This window comes from Gopherus flavomarginatus, chromosome 1, assembly GCF_025201925.1.
Source record: "Gopherus flavomarginatus isolate rGopFla2 chromosome 1, rGopFla2.mat.asm, whole genome shotgun sequence".
In the NCBI taxonomy this organism is placed as follows: Eukaryota; Metazoa; Chordata; order Testudines; family Testudinidae; genus Gopherus; species Gopherus flavomarginatus.
In genome coordinates, this window is record NC_066617.1 from 154221767 (window position 1) to 154239551 (window position 17785).

A 17785-nucleotide genomic window follows, 5' to 3' on the forward strand; every position below is an offset into this window, starting at 1 on the left:
CCCATTGATAGTCTTTAATTACATGATTAGATACTAATTTTTCCACAGGGCCCCTGCCTCATTCAGTCAGACTGAATCATGGATGTGTGATGAATTAGATTAGGCTTTAGAACAGGGCAGGCATTTCTTCCCCCCCCCCATCCCCCATATGCCTAATTTGAGATCTTGGGCTCTGATTTACAGAAGTGCTGAACACTCACTTCTGAGGCCAATAAGTGCTTTGCTAGCCACATAGCATTATCTTTCACTTTCTAAGTACTCTGAAGATTCAAGACTCGGGTGAACTCAATTAGGTACCCAAAATTAGTGGATATATTTTGCCTTAAGCTATGCTTCACTTGCCCTTCGCTGTAACATAAGCATAGTAATATGCCTCTTAGCTCACCTGCGAGCTGTGAAAGTAAGTTATGTTTTCAGGGCATTGTTTGGATGGTAGATAGTCGATAGTAAATGAGGCCAGGAGCTACATTTGTAACTAAGTATTTCTCTTTCTAGCAGCTCTGTAAAATACAGAATTTTAGACTACACTCATATGAGCAACAGAACCAAATATTTCAAAGGGAACTTTTAGTTGGGATTGACTTTGCAAAATTATAACCAAAAAAGCTACAATGCCTAGTTACCTGATATACTGAACTGTCCTCCCACCTCATTTCTTACACAAGATGGACAGTGATCAGGGACTGAGCATAAAATATTTAATAGCTGCTTGTTTCCATTACAGAGGTACTGCCACATCCTTAATCATACACCACCCAAACCTTGCACTGAACAGGTTTTATTTTCATGACACCCACAGTAGCCAAGTACTTCACCTCATTAATGAATTTACTTACCTTAATACTGCTAGAAAGCAGGGAAGTATTTTAGAAGGCAACGGAGGAAAAAGATGAAGGCTAAACCTCTGTAGAAGTGCCCGACTTGGCAGACCCAGGCTCTGATATTTCCCAGAGCTGCTAAGCACCTGGGATTCTCAGACTTCAGTTGCAGTCGTTCAATCACCACATCTGAAAGTCAGGCTTTAGTTGTCAACTGTGATACTGAGAACACAATTAGTGGCCGCCCCTGAAAGTTAGGGCCCAGCATCACACAAGAACTGTACCAGAACTTCTTTCATATAACCCCATCTCATTTGTTGTTCATGTGCTCTGAATGAATAAAGCATAGGTAGTAGGCAGGGCCAGCTTTAGGCCAATTCCACCAATTCCCCCGAATTGGGCCCCGTGCCCAGTGAGAATCTCTTCCCTAGCTAGAGGCAACTTTTTAATTTTTACTCACCTGGTGGCGCTCCGAGTCTTCAGCAGCACTTCTGCAATGGGTCCTTCGCTTGTTCTGGGTCTTCGGTAGCTGGTCCTTCAGTGCCGCCAAAGATCTGGAGCGAGTGAAGGACCCCCGCCGAAGTGACGCCAAAGACTCGGAGCACCGCCCAATAAGTACAAGCCCCAAGTGGTTTTTTTTTTTTTTTTTTTTTTTTTTTTTTTTTAAAAACGTGGCCTTTTTTGTCTTCCCTGCTGGGGCCCCATCAAAACTGTTCGAATTGGGCCCCACACTTCCTAAAGCCGACCCTGGTACTAGGGATTAAAAAAGGCACTCCATATGATCATTAAAAGGCAGATTTAAGGTTTCCTGCATAGCAGGAAGAAAGCCTGAAACATTAAACCTTTGTATCAGAGCCCTGGTATGAGGTAGGGCCTGCTCCCAGAATCTCCCAAGAACAGGGCTTATATTGCAAATTAGCACTACTTAGGAATGTGTGTGTCACAAAGTACTCATGCAAGCACAGCCTGATATTAAGTGGTATCAATACATCCCGATATCAGGGATGGTACAAAAACATTCCTCAAGAATAGCAGGAGCACACTGACCCTTCCTAAAAGATACATGCTGCCATCCTGACCTTAATAGAAATGTTTTAATTAAACCAACATGTACATGGTGATGGATAATACATTTTTATACCCAGATGCAAACAAGTTAGCCACATCAAGGAGCAGTACTATGTATCAGAGGGAATATCTTTGTCTGGCCTAGGGAGGAATGGAAAGTCCCACCATTCACTGAGCTGGTCCACTGTTACAGGCCTACATGCATTAGTGGTGCAGTAGAGTCTGTGGGACACTAGTCCTGTGCTTCATTGACAAACCTGGCTGGATGCTTTCGTTCCTTAATGGACCTTGTGGTCACCCATGCCAGCTGTCTGTGCAGGGCTGGGGCAGCACACAGAGGGAACACCATGTGTCTTCTTCCCACCCCCACAAAAAAGTCTAACCACACCCTGCACAGCCTTTTTTCTGACATTTCCCAAGGTTTGACTGCTTGGATTAAACCTTAGTTTTAGTCTTATATGAAATATTCTTAGTTTGCAACAGCTGCACTTCCTGGCCAGTAGCTACCATTTGGGGTGGTGGAAAAGTCCCAGGTTATGTTAGTGGCCACAGTAACACATGCTATGAGCCCTTTGTGGCATCTCCTGACAGACAGAAACAAATATTTTAGGACAGCTATTACTTTATTTGAAAAAAAAAATGTGGTATAGAAACAGGTCAGCTTCTGTTAGCTTCTTCACCTCCCCCAAGCTTCAGATACACATAGAGGAATGGGGAAGACAGATGGAACAGAACCAGGTTCTTGCTGCAGGCTGCAGAGCTGAGTGGCGGCAAGAAGAGGGGTGAGAGGAACAAGGGTCTCCAGTAAGACTTCCCCCACACACACCTCATTCCCCAGGCACAGGCTGATCTATGCACCTGGCTTACTCCTTAGATGCCATGTGAACTAACAAGTCCACAACACGGTTGCTGTATCCAAACTCATTGTCATACCTGGAGACAGAAGTAGACAAGGAGCAGTTAGGGATGGACAGACCCCTTGTATGTCCCCCATGGGGGTCTCCCCCCCAAGCCCCAGAACAACCTCCATTCCTCCAGCTGAGAAAGGTTGAGACAGCAGTTGTTCAGATACTAGGGGTCAACCTCACTCTATATGAGGTCTTCCTAGGCAGATACTGCCTCTTTGCCAACCAAAAACTCTGCTGCTAGCTGCAAAGTGTTTTCAACCTAAAATTCCAGCTGGAGGCAATAGAGGGAGAGAATGCAAAGCTTGCCATGATAGGATCCTTGCCAACCCCCTTAATGACCCCCAAGTCTCCCCTGGACTCCCAACCTATCCCAGAGAAACCACCCTCCAAATCCCTCATCTCCACAGCCTCTCTTCTCCATACCAGGAGACCAGTTTGACAAAGTGATCACTGAGAGCAATGCCAGCAGCTGCATCAAAGATAGACGAGTGGCTGTCACCGTTGAAGTCACTGGAGACAACCTGCAAGTGAGGAGGGAAAAGGAAAAGACTGTCTCACACACCCATTTTGTCCTCAACTCCATCCAAGCCCACAAAAGTGTTATTGACACCCTGATACATTAACACTCCCAGGGAGGTAGCTTCCTTTCCCCCCACCCCCCTTCATGTGAGGAGGTATTCACTCCATTCTTCTCCCAATCTGTTGAAAGGATGGTGAGAGTTTACCTGGTCCTCGGTGTATCCCAGGATGCCCTTCATAGGCCCCTCAGAGGCACTTTTCAGCACCTTCTTAATGTCATCATACTTGGCCTGAAAGAGAGAGAAGTCAGAGCATCCCAGACCCCATGGAGTAGTAGCTGCTTCCCGGGGAAGATTGCTGCCAGTTGAGACTGCACAGCTGAGATGCATAGCTAGGACCCCATTGTGCCAGGAACTACACCAGACAGGGGCAGCCTCTTGCATAATCTTTTAGAGCAATAAGAAACAAGCAACATAAAGGGCTACTTCCAAATAGGATGGAGGCTGCAAAGCAGCTGCTCCCTGCCCCATAGGTTAAGGTGGTGACAGAAACATTAGAGGTGCAGGCTCCAGGGCCTGCCTGGTCCACTTCCTGCAATACTCACTGGTTTTTCCAGACGACAAGTCAGGTCCACGACAGAGACATTGGGAGTTGGAACACGGAAAGCCATTCCAGTGAGCTTCCTGTGAGACACACAAGTGGATCAGAACAGGTTCTTGCATATCCAGGACTTCTGCATATCCTACTGGGGAGAGGGCAAAGTGGGCCAGCTGCAGGTTCCCTGCCCCTTCTGATGTCCTTGTGCCCCAAAGCAAGGGATGCACGTAACCGATACTCACCCATTCAGCTCCGGAATGACCTTGCCCACAGCCTTAGCAGCCCCAGTGGATGCTGGGATGATGTTCTGGGCAGCACCTCTGCCATCTCGCCACATCTTCCCAGAGGGGCCATCCACAGTCTTCTGTGTGGCTGTGATGGCATGGACAGTGGTCTGAAAGTTAGAGGGTGGGGGTAGAACAGAATCAACATTTACACAGAGCCTCATCCCACTGAGCTCAAGTATTCCTCCCCCAACCTTCCCTTTTCCTCTATTCCAGGTAGCATAGGGAACCTGTCTCTCCTGCTGTGGGATCACAGTCACCATCCCTCTTCACCCAAAACTGTGGATTGGGGAAAGAGGCACCATCCAGAGCTCTGTAGTTTGCCCCACAGAGAGCTGGTGTTGGGGGCTTTCAGGAATAAGGGGTTCTGTGCCTCCAGATCACCTACCATGAGACCTTCCACTATGCCATAGTTGTCATTGATGACCTTGGCCAAAGGAGCCAGGCAGTTGGTGGTGCAGGAAGCATTGCTGGAAGACAGACAAGAAGCAGAGTCAGCTAGAGGCAGTCAGGGCCCACCCCCCAGAAGGCAGTCCCTCTGCAGGAGGGGCCAACCACTCCTCATCTTCGCCACACACATTCACAGGAGAGGACAACAGTCAGTTCTGCACCTCAGGTTCAACTCTGATTCCCCCCCATCCTCACCTGACAATTTTCATAGACTTGTCATATTTCTCATGGTTGACACCCATCACAAACATAGGTGCATCAGCTGAGGGGGCAGAGATGACGACACGCTTAGCGCCACCCTTCAGGTGAGCCTGGGGGAGACAAACATTAATAGACTCCTCTACAGCTCCAGTAGAGCAGCACATTTGGGATATCTTGCCCCTTCTCCCCTCAAAAAAAGCAAAAACCAAAACACCTCCACTGCAATACAGCCTCAGACTGGGAGAAGTCTGTACATACCCACTTGCACCTGCAGGGGATGGAGTCATCCCTACACTCTTTTCCTCCCATACCCAAGCCAGATGTGATCCATCACTCACGCTGGCCTTCTCTGTGGTGGTGAAAACTCCTGTGGATTCTACAACATACTCTGCTCCAGCATCTCCCCACTTGATGTTAGCAGGATCACGCCTGAGAGGAGAGAAATCGTTTAGGAACTGCAAGGTTGTCAAATGCCCTCTCCCATAGCTCCAAAGGAAAGGCAAAGAAGAGTCACACTTACTCCTGGAAAATGGTAATTTGGTTTCCATTAATCACAAGTTTTCCATTTTCAGCCTTGACAGTGCCATGAAAACGCCCATGAGTGGAGTCATATTTGAACATGTAAACCTAGAAGTAGAAATGGACCGAAGTCAAGCGCTGGCTGCATTCTCAAAAACTTCCCTGTTTCAATCCTCAAAAGCCCGCTCATAGGTCTGTTAATGCCCCTCAACTCTGATTTTAACCACAGGAATTCGTGGGTGTAGTTTGCTGCAGCCTGTAGTGATCTTGCTCATCTGTATTTAGCTCAAATGGGAGTTTCCGGTCCTATTAAATCTCATCTCACCCCCTGGGTTGTTCTCTGGCTTTCACAGGGAATGCACATACTAAATAAGTCAGACAACTTGCATTCCTTCCCCACCCCTTTCCACCCCACCTGCAGCACAGCACCTGCACAGGCCACACAGCAAGCTCGAAGTTAGAGATCAGGGTCCCACTCACCATGTAGTTGAGGTCAATGAACGGGTCATTGATTGCTACAATCTGGACTTTGCCAGAGTTGATGGCAGCTCTGGTGACCAGGCGGCCGATACGGCCAAATCTAGGAGAGGAACAGAAGCGGTTGGGGAGCTGTTCTGATGGGGAGCTCAGGCTTGGCTTCATTCCCAGAGGCTACCCCAGATTCAGACCCCCGCGCTACTGTAGCCCCTCCCCGGCCAGTGGGGGGAGGGGAGGGAAGAGAGCTACTTGCCGCTAGGGGGGGCCCCCAGGGAGCCGCAGCCCTGCAAGGGGCGAGCAGAGATTAGAGATGAGCAGAGCCCCCGCCCCGCGCCCCCAAAGGTCGGGCGCTAAATTTACCCCGGGCCCCGGCTCCGGTTACTCCGCGGCGCGGCAGGAGAAGGTCACATTCCCCGGGCCCGGGGAGGACACGCGATACCAGGGCGCCCTTCCCGGGGCGGAGGCAGGAGCCCGGCATGCAGCGGCGCTTCCCGCTCGGGGTGAGTCACGGCCCCCCTCCCCCCAGCAGCCGCGGGGAGAAGTGAGTCAGCCGGGCCAGGACCGTCCCGCCGAGAGCCCGCAACGGGAGGGGGGCGGGGGTGCAGGCCAGCCGCGGCCCAAGCGACCTTGCCGCGCCCTTGGCGCGGGGACCCCCCCCACCTCAGCGCTGGAGACCAGCCCCCTCCCCCGCCCCACACACTCGGGCCTTACCCTGCCCTGGGGGCAGCCCCGCCGCGCCCAGCACCCGCCCCTGCAGAGACTCACCCGTTAACTCCGACCTTCACCATCGTCTCTGCCGAGATGCTCCTGCGGGGGGGGAGACACTGAGACACCCGCGGGGGACAGCAGGAGCCGCACTCCAGCTACGCACCCTGCCGCGGCTGCGCCTCCCGGGGGGGGGGGGGGGTCAGCAAACTAGCCCCAAGCACTTCAGCCGCGGCGCCGGGCCGGAAAGCCCCGCCGGGCGGGGGTCAGAGCCCCAGAGCCCCACGCGTGCGTGCAGGGCGGGACACAGGCGCCCTGCCGGGGCCTCCAAACCCACTTCCCCCGGAGCGCGACTTCCTTCTCCCCGGGCCAGCGCCAGCTTCCGCGCCGCCCCCACCACACTCCACTCCCGGCTCTGCTTGCACATCGGGCAGCTACACCCCCACCCCAGCGGGTTTTGTCACCTCGCCTCCATTTTGCTCCGCCCGCCTGAGCACAAAGGAGAATCCGAAATCAGCCAGCGCCTCACGTGCACCTGCCCCTACAACTTCTCAGCGGCCCTAGCGCTGGCCCCCTCCCTCCTGTCCCCGCAGCCACCCCCCCCCCCGCTCTTGGCCCGCGCGATCTTTAGTCCTCCAGCACCAGCAACCCGCACTCCGCCCCCTGCCACCCCAGAGCCGCCAGCATCGCTGCCCGGGAGCGCAGCGGGAGGCCACCCTGGTTGCCGTCTTCCGGCTCCACGTTGTGGGGAGCCTCTTCTTACCTGGGGGCTGCCTCTGAGCCGCGATCCTGCAGTAGGGGGAAGGTAGAAGGAGACAGGCTCGCTGCCCCGGCCTTTATAGAGCCCCGTATGGTAATTGCTGGGCCCGGCCTTTGGAGAAAGCGTCAAATCAGAGGCGGAGGGCAGCAGAGAGCCGTGTACGTGCAGCCCTAATGCTGCTGCGTTGCGCGCCTCCCACGCCCATTTGTGGCTGTTCTCTTGCACTCCCTGGCCTGCAAAGGAGAAGCGGGGTGGGGGCTCTCCCTCTCCCTCTCCCGTCTCTTGCAAGCCCCACACAGCCAGTCACACTCAGATCTCTCCTGTGTCCCCATCTGCTGTTAAGGGGGAGGCAGAGGGAGACTCCAACCTGTGAATTAGGGTGACCAGATGTCCTGATTTTATAGGGACCGTCCTGATTTTTGGGTCTTTTTCTTATATAGGCTGCTATTACACCCCCCTCCTGCATCCCAATTTTTCACATTTGCTGTCTGGTCACCCTACCATGAATCTCGTGCACGTGTGTGAGAGGAGACACAGGCAGTAGATTCACCAGCTACACTGTATCCACAAACACAGCTAGCCCAACACAGCACCCAGGACACAGGCCCAGCCATCAAGGCTGAGGGGCACTAGGAGAGCTGTAGAGGCAGGGGCTGACTGGAATAGAAAGAGGCTTGTCACTATGTTCTGTGCCCAGCACAAGGGACCCATGGTCCTGGCTGGGACATCTAAGTGCTACAGTAATACAAATAATCAGTAGCGTGCCCTGTGTGTCTGGGAATGGGGCACGCTGGTGAGTGAAATCGCAGGAAGGTTGCAGATTACACCTAATGGACATAGTTAGGGCTGTATGTGAGGAGCCCACGAATGGAATAGCACAGGATTATAACACAGGATTGAAGGACTATAGCAGGGTTTCTCAGTGGGGTTTTATCTGCACTTGCTTGTTTGGCTCCTGTGCATCCCCCGATGAGCCCCTCTGCTGTATGGTGGGCCAGGAAAGGTCAGCTGCATGAGGACAGAATCGCACAGGACGCTGGAGACACAGTGGCAGGAGGGGAAGCACACAGGAGCCTGAAGGGATCCCTCTATTGGGGGCACCTGTTTTCAGGAGCTCTGACATTTTCACGCAGGGAGAGGGCAAGGGTTCTGGAAGCCCCTCCCCATCTTTCTCAAAGGCCCTGCATGGGGGATGGGACCTATGGGTCTCTCACTGGTGTGAGCCAGGGGTGTGTCTCCACTCAGGTTGAGTTACACCTGGTGCTCTCTTCTATTCCGCTCACCGAAGACTGGCAGGAAAGTGTATGCACCTCAATTATAAACACTATGGTAATATGGCAAGAGGCCAGGCCCAGCGGCTCGGCTCTGAGCTGGGGGCTGGGTGGGAGTTGCACAACCGCCCCTCCCCCGCCCCTGGAAAGAATAGGGAACAACTGTCGCTCAGACAAGCTACCAGCTGGAATCAGAGGGCACAAATCCCCCAAACCGATTCTACCCCCTCAGGAACTTGCCAGGACACTACAGGGAGGATCTAGAGCCGCGGGCCCCTTTCCCTCGGCTCAGCACAGCTGCAAGGAGGCTTACAGTGCTGCTGGCCCCGAGCCCTCCTGAGCAAAAATTGCCCTGGACTTTCATTGGCTCTGCGTTCCCCTGATTTGCTCCAGCCAGACATGCTTAGAATGGGACTGTGTTTCCCAGGCTGGCTGGCCTGGCATTCCCCACCCTCAGGCCAGGTTCCCATCAGGCTGCGCTCAGCAAGCATGAGTAACTTTTGAATAAGGCACTGGGAGGCTCCTACCCGCTAGGACGTGACTGCGGACATCCTGCCTACCACCTGACTAGCCTGCTCACAGCAGCCGTGGCAGTGCATTTTCATTGGCTGGAGAACAGGCCAGGGCCTGGTAATGACACAATTGTGTGTGTGAAGGGGGAGCGCCCACAGTTCCAACAACTTGTCTTTGGCAGTGCTCTGCCTGGATACAGTGCCTGCTTCACATCCGTTCGCTACACCTGCCTAGCCCAGATTGGGATCCTTTCTCACAGCAGCACCCTGGCTACGCCCAGCCCAAGTTGGGATGCCCGCTATACAGGCTTCATCTCAGCAGTGCCCAGCATGGGACAAGATGCCTGCAGAATAGGCATCCCATTTTAGGATTGAGAGCTGGAGGGTATTTGAAACTACACCTTTTTGAAATATCTAAGGAGTGCCCCTTTCATGAGAATATGTGGGTTATGGAGATGTATACGGGTAATAAATGAGGAGTAAAATCTTCCCCAGCCCTCATATCAGAGCTCAGTCTTCCAGGACTGTGTGGGTCAGCAGAGCAGGATCTGTAGGGATAAGAGGCAGCAGGGGAAAGCACAGATGGGAGTGGGTAGCAGAGCAGATACCAAGGGGAGGGCAGAGACAAATCACCTGGCTGAGGAGTAATCTAACTCCTCTTATCCAGCTGCTATTCCCAGTGCTATGAAAGTGGGAGGGAGCTAAGTTTAGCTCCAATTGAAGTTATGACCTTTAATTAAAGGCCACAGGGGTGGTTTATACCACAACAGTAAAGAGGAACCAGGGAAGTGGGAACAATTTGGCACTTCTGCCTCACCAGGAGATGGGCTAGATCCTGGGCAAAACCTTATAGAGGACTTAGAAAGAAGAGGGGACAGAGGACCTTTCTAGGATTACTTAAGCATTTGCACAAACCCAAGGCCCTGTGTTTGCTGAGTATACACAAACGTTGGGAGCTTTCTGTGCAGAGGGGAGAGGGCAAGTAAGACCGACCACCACAACAGCTGCAAACCACTATACTTCAAGCCTGAATACCAGCCAACACTCTCCCCACAGCCAATACTTCTGCCTCCTGTAAGGGGGAACCAGAACTAGAGTAACTGAGAGATAACCGCCACTGCTCCCCTCTACAGCACCTAGTCCTGGTCTTTCCTAACAGGAGAATACACTGGAGGTACATAGAAGAACATAAATTGTTGGGCAAAGGTCCACATGGTTTCTGTAAAGGGAAACCCTGTCTTACTAATTTATTAAAGTTCTTTGAAGGGGTCAACAAACATGTGGACAAGAGGGATCCAGTGGACATAGTGTACTTAGATTTCCAGAAAGCCTTTGACAAGGTCCCTCACCAAAGGCTCTTACGTAAATTAAGCTGTCATGGGATGAAAGGGAAGGTCCTCTCATGGATTGAGAACTGGTTAAAAGACAGGGAACAAAGGGTCGGAATTAATGGTAAATTCTCAGAATGGAGAGGGGTAACTAGTGGTGTTCCCCAAGGGTCAGTCCTAGGACCAATCCTATTCAATTTATTCATAAATGATCTGGAGAAAGGGGTAAAAAGTGAGATGGCAAAGTTTGCAGACGATACGAAACTACTCAAGATAGTTTAGACCAAAGCAGACTGTGAAGAACTTCAAAAAGATCTCACAAAACTAAGTGACTGGGCAACAAAATGGCAAATGAAATTTAATGTGGATAAATGTAAAGTAATGCACATTGGAAAAAATAACCCCAACTATACATACAATATGATGGGGGCTAATTTAACTACAAGTAATCAGGAAAGAGATCTTGGAGTCATCGCGAATAGTTCTCTGAAGACATCCACGCAGTCAAAAAAGCAAACAGGATGTTAGGAATTGTTCAGAAAGGGATAGAGAATAAGATGGAGAATATTTTATTGCCTTTATATAAATCCATGGTACGCCCACATCTTGAATACTGAGTATAGATGTGGTCTCCTCATCTCAAAAAAGATATAGTGGCGTTAGAAAAGGTTCAGAGAAGGGCAACTAAAATAGTAGGGGTTTGGACCGGGTCCCAAAAGAGGAGAGATTAAAGAGGCTAGGACTTTTCAGCCTGGAAAAGAGGAAACTAAGGGGGGATATGATAGAGGTATATAAAATCATAAGTGGTGTGGAGAAAGTGAATAAGGAAAAATTATTTACTTGTTCCCATAATATAAGAACTAGAGGCCACCAAATGAAATTAATGGGCAGCAAATAAAAGGAAGTTCTTCTTCACACAGCGCACAGTCAACTTGTGGAACTCCTTACCTGAGGAGGTTGTGAAGGCTGGGACTATAACAGGGTTTAAAAGAGAACTAGATAAATTCATGGAGGTTAAGTCCATTAATGGCTATTAGCCAGGATGGGTAAGGAATGGTGTCCCTAGCCTCTGTTTGTCAGAGGGTGGTGATGGATGGCAGGAAAGAGATCACTTATGGTTTGGAATATGCCATCTTCTTGTCTCTGTCCAGGCCTCTAGGACTGGAAAGCCGTTTCCTCTGAGGCTGCCAGGAGAGAAGAGTTGAATGTGAAGCTAGTAGATGGGCACAGAGAGATGGAGGGATTTGTTCCCAGTCATCTCCTAATTGGGCTGCCAAGGACCTGGGTATGAGAGTCTAACAAGGGGAATGCATAATCAGCAGCCGGTTCATTAGCAACCTCTCTGTAAGGCTCTGGCTTTTCTGTGACTTTGCTGCTGTTAGGAAAGGGAAGAAGGGATGGCAGATTCATATGTGGGATTTGGCAAGGGCAGGAATGAGACTTGAATGGCTGTTACATAAGTGTTAGGTCAGGCTGGGACAGCTGGTGAGGTGAACACAACAGAACAGTGTCTACGTGAGGCTACGAGTGAAAGACAGAGAGAATGAAAGATTTTCTGTGACAGTACAGGGCTGGGGAGTCTTTCCTCAGCAAATAATGTGTCTGGATTCAGCCAGTCTCTTAAACTGGTGGTGAGATGTGGAATGATCATGATTAGTACAGTGGAAACACTGGAGCCCCTTGACTGAATCTCCAAAGGGGAAACTGGAGCATGAAAGAACATGTCAGTAAACTGACACCAGATGGTTGCACCATGCCTGGGATGCTGCTGCCACCTGCTGGCAAAAAAACCAACCCAAATAAAGATTCATGGGGCAGGAGAATAAAAATGGATGTGAGGCTCCAAGGGGCTCAGGGGCTTTTTACTTTTAGCTTAGTGGTTCCAGTAGACTCCAGGGCAGGGGGACTGGCTATCTCAGGGGCTTGAGGAGCAGAATACAGGGGTCTTTCACCTCTATGGTTCCTATCACCCTCATTTCTCAACATACCTCTTTTTCACAAATACCACCAGTCAAAAAAGGTCTTTTGCAGATAAGGTTTTACTGTTACTGATGTTGGGCTAATTTAACTCTACAAGACAAATCAATTACCCATCTTTTTAATTACCAAATTTGTCCTTAAACACAGAAACTAAAACATTGTTCATATAGATAAGAGAACAACAGGGGCATTAGGATTTCTGTAAGGTCAGACTTGAGGAGCATGGGCAGAGCTGTAGGGCAACAGGTGAGGATTGAGGAGTATTGACAGAGGTGCAGGACGGCATAAGAAGGGGGCACTATCAGACCAGACTGAAAGGTAATGGCACAGTTGGGGGGTGGTTGTGTTCAACTGTCTGCACAAGTTACAACCCCCTTGTCCCAGTTTCCAGTTTGGAGCACAAGACAAAAGGAGTTGAAGGGTTTCAAGTGCATATATACTGGGCGCTTTGTTATGAGTTGTCCCAAATAACAGGCTGAGTGTCTGTAACTCCTGTGCCTAGGAAAAAACAATATACCTCAGCCACACAGCAATCTGGAGCCATCCTGCCATCTGTGCACCACCCGCCCCTACTACAATAATATAAATAATAAATAAAAAAAACATGACCCACCTCCACAAGGCTCAGCCTCACCACATCTCTCACCACCACATCTCATGAAGAGAGAAACTTAGCTCCACAACCCCTTATTCCTCTGCTCCCAGCCCACCCAGCACTCAGATGTCCTCAACTCCAACTCCCACCACATCATTCATGACCCCCTGCCCTTTGGTCCCACCTACCTGTTCCCCTCATTTCAATGCTCGCTTCTTTGTGCCCCTCCAGAGCTTGCATCCAAGGCCACTGAACATTCCAGTCCAATCCAACTTCAGCCCAAAACAGCCCAGGGCATTGCCTTCCATGACCACTCTCCAGATGATGCCCACTTGTGACTGGCCAGGGTCCAATGCCAAAGGGCTACCCAGACAGCATGTGCTCTGGAAGGAAGGATTGGTGGGCCTGAGGGGAGCAACTAAGGTCCAAAAGTGGATCCTTCCCTCATGTTATCTTCAGCCAGCATGGATTCAGAATCCAAGAGCAGCAGCTGGGAAAGGAACCTCTGAGAAAAGGAGACAGAAAGAGACAGACTCAGAAAGGAGACAGGGTGAGATCCAGAGTGTCCTATTCCACCCTGATTCACCTCCCTGTGTTCCTTGCCCCCTCCCTTCAGTTCATCCAGGTGATTACCCTTCCTCCCATCAAGCGCTGGAGTGTCACTGCCCCTCTGTGCCCATCCACACTAACCCATCCAGCTTCCAGCAGAGCCAGGCTTGAAAGGAATCTGCAGAAAGGAAGAAGAGGAACTGGTACCTCCAATCCAGCAAGATGGCATCTCTCAGGGAACAAGAACTTTGCCCTCTGCCCTTGCACTGACCCAGTGCAAAAACAACAGGATTATAAATAAGGCATTTTCGTGTATGTGGATCCAGATTAGATTAAACTGAGTTTTAAAACACACTAGATTATTTTTCACTTTCCCCCACCTCTTCTGGCAGCACTATAGGACGTGTGATCAGAAATTGCTCGTTTGGCTTTCTTTGAAATTAAGGCTCCCTTAACCTGTTAACTCTTAATTTCCTGAGTTTAACATTTAGTTTTGAGAATATTGCAATGTCCCTTTCTACCCTAAATTACATATATATAATCTCAATTTTAACTTCCTTTTTATGTGTTTTGTCTCAGATTTCCCATGTTGGTTGTTAAACTTCATTCATAAACAGTAAAAAACCTCAAAGAATGTTAGCATGGAATATTTCAAATCATCTAAAGATGTGAAATGACTTTAATTTTAACTGTTAACGCCAGATTCTCCTGTACTTTCTAACTGCTTTAGCTTACTCTTGAGCAGCACAATGCAACTGGAAAACAGTAGCCAGCTAAAGTGGGTGTATAGGCTTTGTTTTGCCAGAGCAGTGCAAAACAGCTGGCACACATATCCGATTCCCTGCACCCCGTCCTCCAAAATCCTTGTTTCTTGAATCTCCCTACACCTCCTTATGTTACCATGTATGCACTCATGCCCCTCCCAATGTCCCCTCTGCTCCTGACCTACCTGTTCAGTGGTTCTCATGCAATAGGTGGCTTTTGGAAAGATATTTAAGATAATATATGCAGTGTAGTTGTAGGTATGTTGGTCCAATAAAAGATTTTACCTCTTACCCACTTTGTCTCTCTAATTTAAGATAATGGTCGTTTTTTGCTGTTCTTTTTCATACTGAAAGTTTAGCTGTCATGAATCATCTCCCATTGTTCTCAGTTAGGCTGAAGTTACAGCTGCCCCGAGTGAAAAGGGGTAGCCCCAACCCCTGTTTTGTGAGGAGATGGAAACACTCTGTTCCACTGAGGAAAAATGAGAAAGGGGGAGGAGGAAAGAGATTTCTCAAAATGGCCACCGACTGAGACGAATGGGAGACTGGCAACCATTCTGAAAGAAAGCAATTCTTCATACAATTCTCTATAGCAGGGTTGGGAACATTTTTTGGCCTGAGGGCCACATCAGGGAACAGAAATTGTCTGGTGGGCCATGAATGCTCACAAAATTGGGGTTGGGGGTGTGGGCTCTGTGGTGGGCTGAGAATGAGGAGTTTGGGGTGTAGGAGGGTGCTCTAGTCTGGGACCAAGGGGTTCAGAGGGCAGGAAGGGGATCAGGGCTGGGGCAGGGGTGCGGGAAGAGGTGCAGGTTCTAACTGGGGTGCGAGCTCTGGGGTGGGGCTTAGGATGAGTGGTTTGGGGTGAAGTAAGGTGTTCTGGGCTGGGATTGAGGGGTTTGGCGAGCAGGAGGGGGATCAGGGCTGGGGCAGGGCGTTGGGGCATAGGGAGAGGTTCAGGGGTGCAGGCGCCGAGCGATGCTTACCTCAAATGGCTCCCGGATGCAGTGGCATGTTCCTTCTTCGGCTTCTATGAGTGGAGAAGACCCTGACCCTGCTAGAGTGCCGGAGTGTGACCATACAGCTGCTTCCAGGTGCTGCGTGGTGCAGCCCCCAACCCGGATCCCCGCCTGGAGTGTTGGAGCAGGGCCGATCCACGTGGTGCAGTCCCCGACCCGGTGCCCATGGCTGGGCTGGAGCACCGAAGTGGGGCAAACCCCAGATTTGCTCTCCAACAGGAGCTCGCGGGCCAGCCTAAAGTGGCCCAAGGACCAAACTTTGCCCACCCCCGTGCTATCGTTTTACCATTGACCGACACCCCTTCACAGCCTTTGCTAAATGAGGAACTTTCCATTATGAAGCATAAAGGGGAAAGTGACTGTTAATCCAAACATAACATATTCAAATTTAACCTATGCACAAGATTTCAGTGAATTTTAACTATGTGGGAAATTTGAAGACTGTGGCATCCTGCTAGTGAGATCATTAGGGGCACACCAAGTCTGACACTTGGTGTTAAATGATCCATTTCATTATTTTTAATTCCTAATCTAAACAACAGATTTCCTTTTAAATTCTCAGAAAACACATTCTGTACTTGAATTGCTGTAATTTTTGTGAGGTTAGGTTGTATCTCTCATACCTAAGAGGACCGAATTGCTGCTTCAGCTGTAAAACTCAACTCTGCCTTAACTGGCACCTAATATTATTATATTACAACCTTAATTTTTTTAAAAGGAATATTTATTAAAGTCAAGCACTTGAAAGTTAGGAAACATCAGAATTCATGTTGGCCCCTGCACATTATGATAGTCTTATATGATTGCATACTGTTTTCTTCCCCTCTTCTTCCCCCACAGGATTCCTGCCTTATTCTGTGCATGGTATGGACAGAATGTGTGAGATTCACAAAGGTAGCTAGGTGCCTAAGTCCCATTGATTTCAATGGAAGTCAGGTGCCTACATACTTTTTTGAATCCTACTCTATATATCTTTTTATACTCACAATTCAATATGGAGGGGTGCAGCTCTACCGCTGCTGCTGCTTCGGCGGCAATTCGGTGGTGGGTCCCTGAGTTCTGGGAAGCGGCGGTGGCAATTCGGTGGCAGGGACTCAGGGACCTGCTGCTGAAGAGCCTGGAGCTGGCCCTTGCCTTGGGTGCAAAAATTCCTTGTTACAGCTCTGTGCCTGCCAATAGCTAAAAATCACTAAGAGACTGATGTGCAGAGGTCACAGCAGACGGGCATGTGGCAGCTGAAGGTGGCTGACAGTTGGCTGGTAAACGAGAGCTGGAGAGGCTTGGCGGACAAGTGCCCAAGCAGTGGAGCGAGTAAGGTACCTCTTTACCTCCACCCAGTGTGGGAGGTGAACTCTGCAGATGCGCCTTTGAACTCTAGGTCTGCACTGACCGAGGACAGTGAGTGGAGTGCAGAGAAGGGATGGGCATCCTAAAGGGAATTTTGGGTTGCAGGACTTAAGAACCTGAGGGGGAAAGGACACTGCCCATCTTACGTGATCAGTGAGTCTTCTGCTGATGGTTTAGGTTTATGAACCCTGTTTGTGGTGTTTTCCCAAATTAACGCTCAGTTACTGCCCTCCTTTTGTTAAAAGTTTTTCTGCTACACACAGACTCTGTGCTTGCAAGTGGGGAAGTATTGTCTCTCATAGGCACCCACAGGTGATGTGTAATTTTCCCAGGTCACTGGGTGGGGGTCAAGCTGGTTCTGTGTTGTATCATTGGAAAGGAACCCCTAGATATTGAACCCGGCCCTAGTTGCTGCTGGCTTTGCCTGGCAGAAGGGTTACACAGTAACTATTTTTTCTTCTTTGAGTAGCGTGCCGAACCACTGCTGGCAAGGCCACACAGGGGCTATTAGGATAACCTTCACCCTATCCTGTTTGATCTTCGCTAGGACTCTGTGAATCAATGGCACTGGCGGGAAGATGTACATCAGAGCCCCTGACCATGGAAGGAGAAATGCATTTGACAGGGAACCCTTGTCTTTCCCCTGGATTGAACAGAAAACATGGCATTTCCTGTTCTGCCTGGACACGAACAGGTCCACCTGGGGAGTCCCCCACTTCTGGAAGATTGCACTGACAGGCTTTGAGTGGAGCAAGTGCCTGTGGCGAGATGAGAAGGTCCGGTTGAGGCGATCTGATAATTCGTTCCTGGTCCCTGGCAGGTGCACAGCTACCAGATGAATGGCATTCCACACACAAAAGTCCCAAAGACGGAGAGCTTCTTGGAAAAGGGCCGATGACCTGGCTCTGCCCTGCCTGTTGATATAATACATTGCAGTGGTATTGTCCATCAGGACCTATAACTGATGAGTCCCTGTCCTTCAGGTGGGACAAGAAAGCCTGGCAGGCCAGGCGAACTGCTCTGAGCTCCCTGATGTTGATATGGAGAACCAGATCATCCTTCAACCAGCGGCCATGGGTACTGAGCTCACCCAGGTGGGCTCCCCAGCCCAAGT

At 50.1% G+C, this 17785-nt stretch overlaps 1 protein-coding gene and 2 long non-coding RNA genes across 4 annotated transcripts in view; 1 reads left to right on the top strand and 2 right to left on the bottom strand.

Annotated features, from left to right (window-relative positions):
* Positions 1-2488: 2488 nt before the first annotated feature.
* GAPDH (glyceraldehyde-3-phosphate dehydrogenase) lies at positions 2489-7434 on the bottom strand. 2 transcript variants are annotated; one of them, XM_050967533.1, is made up of 12 exons: positions 7310-7434; positions 6607-6648; positions 5845-5944; positions 5366-5472; positions 5184-5274; positions 4840-4955; positions 4583-4664; positions 4153-4304; positions 3918-3996; positions 3520-3603; positions 3218-3315; positions 2489-2819 (listed from the first exon to the last, which is right to left on the bottom strand). In XM_050967533.1, exons 2-12 carry the CDS (start codon positions 6627-6629, stop codon positions 2750-2752), a joined length of 1002 nt encoding a protein of 333 aa, XP_050823490.1. In that variant the 5' UTR covers positions 6630-6648; positions 7310-7434; the 3' UTR covers positions 2489-2749. The 2 variants fall into 2 exon arrangements, with proteins under 2 accessions (XP_050823490.1, XP_050823480.1); XM_050967523.1 differs by lacking the exon at positions 7310-7434 and adding an exon at positions 7011-7036.
* LOC127058225 (uncharacterized) overlaps positions 5954-17785 on the top strand; it is a 28882-nt gene continuing 17050 nt past the window's right edge. The window contains exon 1 of the long non-coding RNA XR_007776317.1: positions 5954-6341. This is a non-coding gene — a long non-coding RNA (uncharacterized LOC127058225). The remainder of the gene's footprint in view (positions 6342-17785) is intronic.
* LOC127058217 (uncharacterized) lies at positions 12391-16056 on the bottom strand. Its single transcript, XR_007776313.1, has 3 exons — positions 15292-16056; positions 13181-13719; positions 12391-12895 (listed from the first exon to the last, which is right to left on the bottom strand). It is a non-coding gene; the product is annotated as an uncharacterized LOC127058217 (long non-coding RNA).